The following is a 12,836-nucleotide window of genomic DNA, read 5'->3' as shown; positions in this document are numbered from 1 at the left end:
TTTTCAGTAACAATAAAATTTACTATAAAAAAATTATATGAAGATATATATACATATATTTAGTTTTCATCTGTTATGACATCGAAAAATTTCGTCACTTCATTTTTTCATTTTGTTCCTATCTAATGTCATTTATTCCTAATATCGAAAAACAACAAATTCCCACCAATTTCATTAAGAGAGCATTCGTTTTCTGAGCCGAAGTGTTTTTATTTTCATCTGTATCAACTCTGATTATTTACTACATATGTATCTTTTGTATGCTTTGGCAAAGCCGAAGTCTAGTAGGATCGTAAGTGTTCGTAACTTCTAGCGGGAAGTTGCAAATAGTTGATGACAGAGAAAGCTGTTTGTATCAATACATACATAACTGATTTCTGCAAAAAGAGAGTAAGAACGTCACGCAAAAGAACAAATAAATGACACTAGGATCGAGTACAGTGCAACATAGAATCATTTTCTTTGATTTCTGCAAAAAGAGAGTAAGAGAATCATAGAATCATTTTCTTTGGGGAATGGGACGAGAAATGACATATAGAGAATTGCATATATGTTTCGTATGTATTACATTCGTAGTGTTTTTCTTTTGTAGCGTATGTCATGTTTTTCAAGTGCCGACGGCAGAAAAATAGCATAGTAGTCGCCTTTGGTAAGTCCATACATAATTGTTTCATTGGGTTAGTAACAATGTTTTGCCGACGGCAAACCAAATGTTTGTAATTTTATTTAAACCAAGTAAATTTAAAATTTTATTATTAAAATAATTAAATAAATTTGTAACAAGATGATCTCTTTTGTAAATATATTTTGTGGTCCTGAAAAGGACCGATTGTTTTTGTATTAAAGTATTTAAATATTCTCCAAATAGCGTCAAGAAAATGTTTAACCGCCGAAACCGTACAAAGTGCGGCCTTGTCTCTTCAAAGCGTAGACGACATCCATAGCGGTGACGGTTTTACGCTTAGCATGTTCGGTGTAGGTGACAGCATCACGAATAACGTTTTCCAAAAACACCTTGAGGACACCACGGGTTTCTTCGTATATCAATCCAGAGATACGTTTTACACCGCCACGACGAGCCAAACGTCTGATTGCAGGCTTGGTAATACCTTGGATGTTATCACGCAACACTTTACGATGACGTTTAGCGCCACCTTTTCCCAAGCCTTTGCCACCTTTACCACGACCAGTCATTTTTCACTTTTAAATTTCACTTCACGAATGATGCACAAGAACTAATACTGTTCCGCAGCCTATGCGCTTCTATTTATACAAAAATTCCTTGAAATGCTTACTAATATTAATAACACGATCTACCCTCGGGTTCGTTCGTGTATACTTCGTGTATATACAGGCAGCTGTAAGATACAATATTTCAATCTTTCCCCACACACACCCTTAACTAACAGTTTGCGCGCTCAATTTTTCTATAAATATGCGCGTTCATGCTCGGCACACAAGTAATAACGTTTTGACAGTGTTTGTGTTCATATCTTGTGAAGTGAAGAATTAAAGTGAAAAATGGCTCGTACTAAGCAAACTGCCCGTAAATCTACCGGTGGCAAAGCCCCTCGTAAGCAATTGGCTACTAAAGCTGCTCGTAAGAGTGCCCCAGCCACCGGCGGTGTCAAGAAGCCCCATCGTTTCCGCCCTGGTACCGTTGCTTTGCGTGAAATCCGTCGTTACCAAAAGAGCACAGAATTGTTGATCCGCAAATTGCCTTTCCAACGTTTGGTTCGTGAAATTGCCCAAGATTTCAAAACTGACTTGCGTTTCCAGAGTTCTGCTGTCATGGCCTTGCAAGAAGCTAGCGAAGCCTACTTGGTTGGTCTATTCGAAGATACCAACTTGTGCGCTATCCATGCTAAGCGTGTCACCATCATGCCTAAGGATATCCAATTGGCCAGACGTATTCGTGGAGAACGTGCTTAAATTTTTGACATATTAAAAGCCAACTTTTTTTACAAAAACAATCGGTCCTTTTCAGGACCACAATATTTTTATAAAAAGAGAAAAAATTTTTTCAATACTTTACAGTTGACAAGAATTTATTCTTAATTATTTGATATCAATAAAATATATTGCATTTGTGTTTTTTTTTTTGTATTAGGTTGGATATGAAGGGAATGTTGATATATGATGTAGATTTTGCTTTCCAATGGTTTTACATTTTTTCGTACTCATTCACAATTTATTTTCTATTAATTTATTTTTTCAAAAGAAGAAAAGATATAAGTAGGAGGATTTGTTTCTTATTTTCATCTAATGCTACATTCAATGCGGCAAACATTTTATGAAATATTTTCTAACCCTAATCTAAATCGGAGATGGTTTTTGAATTTTCTAGGGTGTTTATTGTTTATATATTTCCTAAAGTCGTTAGACTTAAATTTATTCCATCTGTTGTTATAATTCTTTTAGTTTTTTTTTTGCGAAATTTTATATCAAAAATAGCCAATTACTTTACTTCTTAAAATTTGGCTAGAGGTGGTATATCAGCTATGGCAAATTTTTATTCATAGTATTTCGATTTAAAATTTTGTTAAAATGGTATTATAATCCGACATGTATTTTTTCTACGATGTTTTAATATTTTTCATATATACATTTCATTTCTTTTGCAAATATTTTAATTTTATGGTTTCAACTATATTCAACATTGTTAACATCGCTGTACATGATATACCACACCTTCACGATTATTTTAACTTTTCGTTACAATTTGACACTTTTTATTATTAATGTTATATTTTAGTAGAAATTTGTGATTTCTATTATATTTTTGAATGAAAATTTCCTAAAACATTTTCACTTTTGAGCTTTCAAATTAATTTGCAGAAAAACTTTTATTCATGGAAAATATCCCAATATGATGAATTCCACTGTCATAGACGACATAATATAATTGAATATTTTACCATGAAAACTATGCAAAATGTATAATTTTTTCGTATTTTTTTAAAGAAAACATATCAAGATTCCCTATAATTTTTTTATTTTATACAATTTTCAATAAAAATACTAAAATTTATATAATTTAGTTGGAAATTTATGATGACACTTTTATAAACTTTCAACTCAAAAGATTATAATACTCTAGTCCTTCAATATTATTAATTGAAGTCCTTTTTGTCATTTAGGTGGATATCTCTACTAGAGAAATGTGATAAATTCCAATTAAATATATTTACTATGTCATCATAAATTTAATTATTCTATCAAAACTTTTGTGAAAAAATTTATTCTCTTCCACACAAGAATTCACAAAATTTCGTAGCTGACTACTATGTACTTCTCATAATTCCGATGTACCCAAGAATAGCTACGTTGAACGGTAAAAAATATATATAACCAACGTACACGCGTGTTAGTGTATATTAGTGTTTGAAGTGAAAAATATAGTGAAACATGTCTGACGCCGCCGTAGTTGAAGCCACCGCATCTCCAGTTGCCGCTGTTGAGAAAAAGGCACCTAAAAAAGCTGCTGCCAAGGCAAAGAAGCCCTCTGCTGCCCCATCTCATCCACCAACCCAACAAATGGTCGATGCTGCCATCAAAACATTGAAAGAACGTGGTGGTTCATCATTGCCTGCCATCAAGAAATATTTGGCCAGCACCTACAAAGTTGATGCCCAAAAATTGGCTCCCTTCATCAAGAAGTATTTGAAGGGCGCTGTTGCCAGTGGAAAATTGATCCAAACTAAAGGTAAGGGTGCATCTGGTTCATTCAAAATGTCTAAAGCAATGAGCGCCGAAAAGAAGAAGGCCCCAGCTGGTGATAAGAAAAAGAAGGCTGCCGCACCCAAAAAGGCCAGTGGAGAAAAGAAGGCTGCTGCAAAGAAACCTTCTGCCGCTAAGAAGACAGCAGAAAAGAAGAAGACCGAAAAGGCTAAGGCTAAAACTGCCAAAAAGACCGGTACAGTTAAAGCTAAACCAGCAAAAACCGCCGCCAAGGCCAAGGCCTCCGCCACAAAACCAAAAGCACCCAAGGCAAAAACAGTAGCAGCAGCCAAACCCAAAAAGGCCGCCGCTGCCAAGAAACCAGCTGCTAAAAAAGCCGCCGCCAAGAAGTAAATTTTCTATTTCATGGCAGAATGATTATTTTCGATATTCGAAAGCAGTTTATCTAACAGCCCTTTTCAGGGCTACAAAATATCTTTGAAAAAGAGAACAAATTTTATGCAAACAATTTTGTTTTTTTACCTAATTTTTATTTAAATAAATATACATTGTACTTAATCTATTTTTCACGGTAAAATTGAAATTTATAATCACATGTTTTATGGGAATTTTTCCAAAACTGGATTAGCCAATTGGGATGTGGTAATAAACCGCAGCAATTAGAATTCTAGAAAAAAAGGTTTCATGTACCTACGCATAGAGTCATCATCAAAACTCTCTCTCACACACACACATCCTTTAACTACGCCATTTACAGTAATGCATACGATCAATGTAATAGAGTCTTTTACTCTGAGAAAAATATTATAGCGACGTTATTATAATGAAGAAAAATAAAAAGAAGAAATATTGAAGTCTTTTACTCTGAGAAAAATATTATAGCGACGTTATTATAATGAAGAAAAATAAAAAGAAGAAATATTGAAGAAACAGTAATGAAATGCCAAATTAGAATTTTAATAGAAGTTAGACATAGTAATGAAATGCCATAATAGAATTTTAATAAAATGAAGATTACAACATTGAATTTATCTTAGTTGAAAAATCAATTATTTGTTATTATTCGATGGAAGATGTATTTATTTTTTTTTTTGTTATTGAAATAAAATAAGGATATTTTGTTTTTAGTTGATCAACAAAGAAAATCTCTTTTTTAATGATTTTTGTGGCCCTGAAAAGGGCCTTTGATGGTGGAGGAAATAAATTTTCGACGAAATATAAAGCCATTTACTTGGAGCTGGTGTACTTAGTAACGGCTTTGGTACCTTCACTGACAGCGTGCTTAGCCAATTCACCGGGCAATAATAGACGAACGGCAGTTTGGATTTCCCGACTGGTGATGGTGGAACGCTTGTTGTAGTGAGCCAAACGAGAGGCTTCGGCGGCAATACGTTCGAAGATATCATTAACGAAACTGTTCATGATGCTCATTGCCTTTGAAGAGATACCAGTATCGGGATGTACTTGCTTCAACACTTTGTAAATGTAGATGGCATAACTCTCCTTACGCTTGGTGCGTCTCTTGGTCTTGTCACCCTTTGTGATGTTCTTTTGGGCTTTGCCGGCCTTCTTTGCTGCTTTACCACTGGCTTTTGGAGGCATTTTCACTATTTTTTTTTCACACAAACACTGTTTACACTGTTCAAAAGAGAATTTTGTGTGTGCGCAGCGATGAGCACACATTTGTACCATTTCGTGGACAAGATATTCAGGTAGCCTCTTCGTGCAGCAAAACAACCCTCAAATGTATTAAATAGCTCGAACGAAAAGTATATAAAGAACTGACAACTAGTTAAACGCTATCATTAGTGTTTTGTGAAGTGAAGTGAAAAAGAAAAAAAAATTGAAACATGTCTGGACGCGGTAAAGGTGGCAAAGTTAAGGGAAAGGCAAAGTCTCGTTCCAATCGTGCTGGGCTTCAATTCCCCGTCGGTCGTATTCATCGTCTTTTGCGCAAAGGCAACTATGCTGAGCGTGTTGGTGCTGGAGCTCCAGTTTACTTGGCTGCTGTGATGGAATACTTGGCCGCTGAAGTTCTTGAATTGGCTGGTAACGCTGCTCGTGACAACAAAAAGACAAGAATTATCCCTCGTCACTTGCAATTGGCTATCCGTAATGACGAAGAATTGAACAAATTGTTGTCCGGTGTCACCATTGCTCAAGGTGGTGTATTGCCAAACATCCAAGCTGTTCTCTTGCCCAAGAAGACCGAAAAGAAGGCTTAAATTATCTACAAGAAAATGTAAATACAGACCATCGTATCTCTATCAAACAACAATCCGTCCTTTTCAGGACGACAAAACATTTTTAAAAAGAGAAAAAATATTTTCAAACAATATAATTTCATACATACTTTTTTTCAGTAACAATAAAATTTACTATAAAAAAATTATATGAAGATATATATACATATATTTAGTTTTCATCTGTTATGACATCGAAAAATTTCGTCACTTCATTTTTTCATTTTGTTCCTATCTAATGTCATTTATTCCTAATATCGAAAAACAACAAATTCCCACCAATTTCATTAAGAGAGCATTCGTTTTCTGAGCCGAAGTGTTTTTATTTTCATCTGTATCAACTCTGATTATTTACTACATATGTATCTTTTGTATGCTTTGGCAAAGCCGAAGTCTAGTAGGATCGTAAGTGTTCGTAACTTCTAGCGGGAAGTTGCAAATAGTTGATGACAGAGAAAGCTGTTTGTATCAATACATACATAACTGATTTCTGCAAAAAGAGAGTAAGAACGTCACGCAAAAGAACAAATAAATGACACTAGGATCGAGTACAGTGCAACATAGAATCATTTTCTTTGATTTCTGCAAAAAGAGAGTAAGAGAATCATAGAATCATTTTCTTTGGGGAATGGGACGAGAAATGACATATAGAGAATTGCATATATGTTTCGTATGTATTACATTCGTAGTGTTTTTCTTTTGTAGCGTATGTCATGTTTTTCAAGTGCCGACGGCAGAAAAATAGCATAGTAGTCGCCTTTGGTAAGTCCATACATAATTGTTTCATTGGGTTAGTAACAATGTTTTGCCGACGGCAAACCAAATGTTTGTAATTTTATTTAAACCAAGTAAATTTAAAATTTTATTATTAAAATAATTAAATAAATTTGTAACAAGATGATCTCTTTTGTAAATATATTTTGTGGTCCTGAAAAGGACCGATTGTTTTTGTATTAAAGTATTTAAATATTCTCCAAATAGCGTCAAGAAAATGTTTAACCGCCGAAACCGTACAAAGTGCGGCCTTGTCTCTTCAAAGCGTAGACGACATCCATAGCGGTGACGGTTTTACGCTTAGCATGTTCGGTGTAGGTGACAGCATCACGAATAACGTTTTCCAAAAACACCTTGAGGACACCACGGGTTTCTTCGTATATCAATCCAGAGATACGTTTTACACCGCCACGACGAGCCAAACGTCTGATTGCAGGCTTGGTAATACCTTGGATGTTATCACGCAACACTTTACGATGACGTTTAGCGCCACCTTTTCCCAAGCCTTTGCCACCTTTACCACGACCAGTCATTTTTCACTTTTAAATTTCACTTCACGAATGATGCACAAGAACTAATACTGTTCCGCAGCCTATGCGCTTCTATTTATACAAAAATTCCTTGAAATGCTTACTAATATTAATAACACGATCTACCCTCGGGTTCGTTCGTGTATACTTCGTGTATATACAGGCAGCTGTAAGATACAATATTTCAATCTTTCCCCACACACACCCTTAACTAACAGTTTGCGCGCTCAATTTTTCTATAAATATGCGCGTTCATGCTCGGCACACAAGTAATAACGTTTTGACAGTGTTTGTGTTCATATCTTGTGAAGTGAAGAATTAAAGTGAAAAATGGCTCGTACTAAGCAAACTGCCCGTAAATCTACCGGTGGCAAAGCCCCTCGTAAGCAATTGGCTACTAAAGCTGCTCGTAAGAGTGCCCCAGCCACCGGCGGTGTCAAGAAGCCCCATCGTTTCCGCCCTGGTACCGTTGCTTTGCGTGAAATCCGTCGTTACCAAAAGAGCACAGAATTGTTGATCCGCAAATTGCCTTTCCAACGTTTGGTTCGTGAAATTGCCCAAGATTTCAAAACTGACTTGCGTTTCCAGAGTTCTGCTGTCATGGCCTTGCAAGAAGCTAGCGAAGCCTACTTGGTTGGTCTATTCGAAGATACCAACTTGTGCGCTATCCATGCTAAGCGTGTCACCATCATGCCTAAGGATATCCAATTGGCCAGACGTATTCGTGGAGAACGTGCTTAAATTTTTGACATATTAAAAGCCAACTTTTTTTACAAAAACAATCGGTCCTTTTCAGGACCACAATATTTTTATAAAAAGAGAAAAAATTTTTTCAATACTTTACAGTTGACAAGAATTTATTCTTAATTATTTGATATCAATAAAATATATTGCATTTGTGTTTTTTTTTTTGTATTAGGTTGGATATGAAGGGAATGTTGATATATGATGTAGATTTTGCTTTCCAATGGTTTTACATTTTTTCGTACTCATTCACAATTTATTTTCTATTAATTTATTTTTTCAAAAGAAGAAAAGATATAAGTAGGAGGATTTGTTTCTTATTTTCATCTAATGCTACATTCAATGCGGCAAACATTTTATGAAATATTTTCTAACCCTAATCTAAATCGGAGATGGTTTTTGAATTTTCTAGGGTGTTTATTGTTTATATATTTCCTAAAGTCGTTAGACTTAAATTTATTCCATCTGTTGTTATAATTCTTTTAGTTTTTTTTTTGCGAAATTTTATATCAAAAATAGCCAATTACTTTACTTCTTAAAATTTGGCTAGAGGTGGTATATCAGCTATGGCAAATTTTTATTCATAGTATTTCGATTTAAAATTTTGTTAAAATGGTATTATAATCCGACATGTATTTTTTCTACGATGTTTTAATATTTTTCATATATACATTTCATTTCTTTTGCAAATATTTTAATTTTATGGTTTCAACTATATTCAACATTGTTAACATCGCTGTACATGATATACCACACCTTCACGATTATTTTAACTTTTCGTTACAATTTGACACTTTTTATTATTAATGTTATATTTTAGTAGAAATTTGTGATTTCTATTATATTTTTGAATGAAAATTTCCTAAAACATTTTCACTTTTGAGCTTTCAAATTAATTTGCAGAAAAACTTTTATTCATGGAAAATATCCCAATATGATGAATTCCACTGTCATAGACGACATAATATAATTGAATATTTTACCATGAAAACTATGCAAAATGTATAATTTTTTCGTATTTTTTTAAAGAAAACATATCAAGATTCCCTATAATTTTTTTATTTTATACAATTTTCAATAAAAATACTAAAATTTATATAATTTAGTTGGAAATTTATGATGACACTTTTATAAACTTTCAACTCAAAAGATTATAATACTCTAGTCCTTCAATATTATTAATTGAAGTCCTTTTTGTCATTTAGGTGGATATCTCTACTAGAGAAATGTGATAAATTCCAATTAAATATATTTACTATGTCATCATAAATTTAATTATTCTATCAAAACTTTTGTGAAAAAATTTATTCTCTTCCACACAAGAATTCACAAAATTTCGTAGCTGACTACTATGTACTTCTCATAATTCCGATGTACCCAAGAATAGCTACGTTGAACGGTAAAAAATATATATAACCAACGTACACGCGTGTTAGTGTATATTAGTGTTTGAAGTGAAAAATATAGTGAAACATGTCTGACGCCGCCGTAGTTGAAGCCACCGCATCTCCAGTTGCCGCTGTTGAGAAAAAGGCACCTAAAAAAGCTGCTGCCAAGGCAAAGAAGCCCTCTGCTGCCCCATCTCATCCACCAACCCAACAAATGGTCGATGCTGCCATCAAAACATTGAAAGAACGTGGTGGTTCATCATTGCCTGCCATCAAGAAATATTTGGCCAGCACCTACAAAGTTGATGCCCAAAAATTGGCTCCCTTCATCAAGAAGTATTTGAAGGGCGCTGTTGCCAGTGGAAAATTGATCCAAACTAAAGGTAAGGGTGCATCTGGTTCATTCAAAATGTCTAAAGCAATGAGCGCCGAAAAGAAGAAGGCCCCAGCTGGTGATAAGAAAAAGAAGGCTGCCGCACCCAAAAAGGCCAGTGGAGAAAAGAAGGCTGCTGCAAAGAAACCTTCTGCCGCTAAGAAGACAGCAGAAAAGAAGAAGACCGAAAAGGCTAAGGCTAAAACTGCCAAAAAGACCGGTACAGTTAAAGCTAAACCAGCAAAAACCGCCGCCAAGGCCAAGGCCTCCGCCACAAAACCAAAAGCACCCAAGGCAAAAACAGTAGCAGCAGCCAAACCCAAAAAGGCCGCCGCTGCCAAGAAACCAGCTGCTAAAAAAGCCGCCGCCAAGAAGTAAATTTTCTATTTCATGGCAGAATGATTATTTTCGATATTCGAAAGCAGTTTATCTAACAGCCCTTTTCAGGGCTACAAAATATCTTTGAAAAAGAGAACAAATTTTATGCAAACAATTTTGTTTTTTTACCTAATTTTTATTTAAATAAATATACATTGTACTTAATCTATTTTTCACGGTAAAATTGAAATTTATAATCACATGTTTTATGGGAATTTTTCCAAAACTGGATTAGCCAATTGGGATGTGGTAATAAACCGCAGCAATTAGAATTCTAGAAAAAAAGGTTTCATGTACCTACGCATAGAGTCATCATCAAAACTCTCTCTCACACACACACATCCTTTAACTACGCCATTTACAGTAATGCATACGATCAATGTAATAGAGTCTTTTACTCTGAGAAAAATATTATAGCGACGTTATTATAATGAAGAAAAATAAAAAGAAGAAATATTGAAGTCTTTTACTCTGAGAAAAATATTATAGCGACGTTATTATAATGAAGAAAAATAAAAAGAAGAAATATTGAAGAAACAGTAATGAAATGCCAAATTAGAATTTTAATAGAAGTTAGACATAGTAATGAAATGCCATAATAGAATTTTAATAAAATGAAGATTACAACATTGAATTTATCTTAGTTGAAAAATCAATTATTTGTTATTATTCGATGGAAGATGTATTTATTTTTTTTTTTGTTATTGAAATAAAATAAGGATATTTTGTTTTTAGTTGATCAACAAAGAAAATCTCTTTTTTAATGATTTTTGTGGCCCTGAAAAGGGCCTTTGATGGTGGAGGAAATAAATTTTCGACGAAATATAAAGCCATTTACTTGGAGCTGGTGTACTTAGTAACGGCTTTGGTACCTTCACTGACAGCGTGCTTAGCCAATTCACCGGGCAATAATAGACGAACGGCAGTTTGGATTTCCCGACTGGTGATGGTGGAACGCTTGTTGTAGTGAGCCAAACGAGAGGCTTCGGCGGCAATACGTTCGAAGATATCATTAACGAAACTGTTCATGATGCTCATTGCCTTTGAAGAGATACCAGTATCGGGATGTACTTGCTTCAACACTTTGTAAATGTAGATGGCATAACTCTCCTTACGCTTGGTGCGTCTCTTGGTCTTGTCACCCTTTGTGATGTTCTTTTGGGCTTTGCCGGCCTTCTTTGCTGCTTTACCACTGGCTTTTGGAGGCATTTTCACTATTTTTTTTTCACACAAACACTGTTTACACTGTTCAAAAGAGAATTTTGTGTGTGCGCAGCGATGAGCACACATTTGTACCATTTCGTGGACAAGATATTCAGGTAGCCTCTTCGTGCAGCAAAACAACCCTCAAATGTATTAAATAGCTCGAACGAAAAGTATATAAAGAACTGACAACTAGTTAAACGCTATCATTAGTGTTTTGTGAAGTGAAGTGAAAAAGAAAAAAAAATTGAAACATGTCTGGACGCGGTAAAGGTGGCAAAGTTAAGGGAAAGGCAAAGTCTCGTTCCAATCGTGCTGGGCTTCAATTCCCCGTCGGTCGTATTCATCGTCTTTTGCGCAAAGGCAACTATGCTGAGCGTGTTGGTGCTGGAGCTCCAGTTTACTTGGCTGCTGTGATGGAATACTTGGCCGCTGAAGTTCTTGAATTGGCTGGTAACGCTGCTCGTGACAACAAAAAGACAAGAATTATCCCTCGTCACTTGCAATTGGCTATCCGTAATGACGAAGAATTGAACAAATTGTTGTCCGGTGTCACCATTGCTCAAGGTGGTGTATTGCCAAACATCCAAGCTGTTCTCTTGCCCAAGAAGACCGAAAAGAAGGCTTAAATTATCTACAAGAAAATGTAAATACAGACCATCGTATCTCTATCAAACAACAATCCGTCCTTTTCAGGACGACAAAACATTTTTAAAAAGAGAAAAAATATTTTCAAACAATATAATTTCATACATACTTTTTTTCAGTAACAATAAAATTTACTATAAAAAAATTATATGAAGATATATATACATATATTTAGTTTTCATCTGTTATGACATCGAAAAATTTCGTCACTTCATTTTTTCATTTTGTTCCTATCTAATGTCATTTATTCCTAATATCGAAAAACAACAAATTCCCACCAATTTCATTAAGAGAGCATTCGTTTTCTGAGCCGAAGTGTTTTTATTTTCATCTGTATCAACTCTGATTATTTACTACATATGTATCTTTTGTATGCTTTGGCAAAGCCGAAGTCTAGTAGGATCGTAAGTGTTCGTAACTTCTAGCGGGAAGTTGCAAATAGTTGATGACAGAGAAAGCTGTTTGTATCAATACATACATAACTGATTTCTGCAAAAAGAGAGTAAGAACGTCACGCAAAAGAACAAATAAATGACACTAGGATCGAGTACAGTGCAACATAGAATCATTTTCTTTGATTTCTGCAAAAAGAGAGTAAGAGAATCATAGAATCATTTTCTTTGGGGAATGGGACGAGAAATGACATATAGAGAATTGCATATATGTTTCGTATGTATTACATTCGTAGTGTTTTTCTTTTGTAGCGTATGTCATGTTTTTCAAGTGCCGACGGCAGAAAAATAGCATAGTAGTCGCCTTTGGTAAGTCCATACATAATTGTTTCATTGGGTTAGTAACAATGTTTTGCCGACGGCAAACCAAATGTTTGTAATTTTATTTAAACCAAGTAAATTTAAAATTTTATTATTAAAAT

At 34.7% G+C, this 12,836-nt stretch overlaps 4 protein-coding genes across 4 annotated transcripts; all 4 read left to right on the top strand.

The window, feature by feature from the left end:
• Positions 1-1,521: 1,521 nt before the first annotated feature.
• Positions 1,522-1,932, top strand: LOC142242647 (histone H3). Its single transcript, XM_075314212.1, has one exon. It carries the CDS (start codon positions 1,522-1,524, stop codon positions 1,930-1,932), a length of 411 nt encoding a protein of 136 aa, XP_075170327.1.
• A 3,599-nt stretch (positions 1,933-5,531) lies between these two features.
• On the top strand, positions 5,532-5,906 carry LOC142242587 (histone H2A). Its single transcript, XM_075314154.1, has one exon. It carries the CDS (start codon positions 5,532-5,534, stop codon positions 5,904-5,906), a length of 375 nt encoding a protein of 124 aa, XP_075170269.1.
• A 1,652-nt stretch (positions 5,907-7,558) lies between these two features.
• LOC142242646 (histone H3) lies at positions 7,559-7,969 on the top strand. The gene has a single exon (XM_075314211.1). The coding sequence runs from the start codon at positions 7,559-7,561 to the stop codon at positions 7,967-7,969; it is 411 nt and encodes a 136-aa protein (XP_075170326.1).
• A 3,599-nt stretch (positions 7,970-11,568) lies between these two features.
• LOC142242588 (histone H2A) lies at positions 11,569-11,943 on the top strand. Its single transcript, XM_075314155.1, has one exon. The coding sequence runs from the start codon at positions 11,569-11,571 to the stop codon at positions 11,941-11,943; it is 375 nt and encodes a 124-aa protein (XP_075170270.1).
• Positions 11,944-12,836: the final 893 nt, after the last annotated feature.

This window comes from Haematobia irritans, unplaced genomic scaffold, assembly GCF_050003625.1.
Source record: "Haematobia irritans isolate KBUSLIRL unplaced genomic scaffold, ASM5000362v1 scaffold_6, whole genome shotgun sequence".
NCBI classification, from domain to species: Eukaryota; Metazoa; Arthropoda; class Insecta; order Diptera; family Muscidae; genus Haematobia; species Haematobia irritans.
This window is presented reverse-complemented; position numbering and strand designations above follow the sequence as displayed.

What these genes read in the sequence shown, in the direction of transcription:
- LOC142242647 (XM_075314212.1), top strand. Translation starts at nt 1,522, where the DNA reads ATGGCTCGTACTAAGCAAACTGCCCGTAAATCTACCGGTGGCAAAGCC.
- LOC142242646 (XM_075314211.1), top strand. Translation starts at nt 7,559, where the DNA reads ATGGCTCGTACTAAGCAAACTGCCCGTAAATCTACCGGTGGCAAAGCC.
- LOC142242587 (XM_075314154.1), top strand. Translation starts at nt 5,532, where the DNA reads ATGTCTGGACGCGGTAAAGGTGGCAAAGTTAAGGGAAAGGCAAAGTCT.
- LOC142242588 (XM_075314155.1), top strand. Translation starts at nt 11,569, where the DNA reads ATGTCTGGACGCGGTAAAGGTGGCAAAGTTAAGGGAAAGGCAAAGTCT.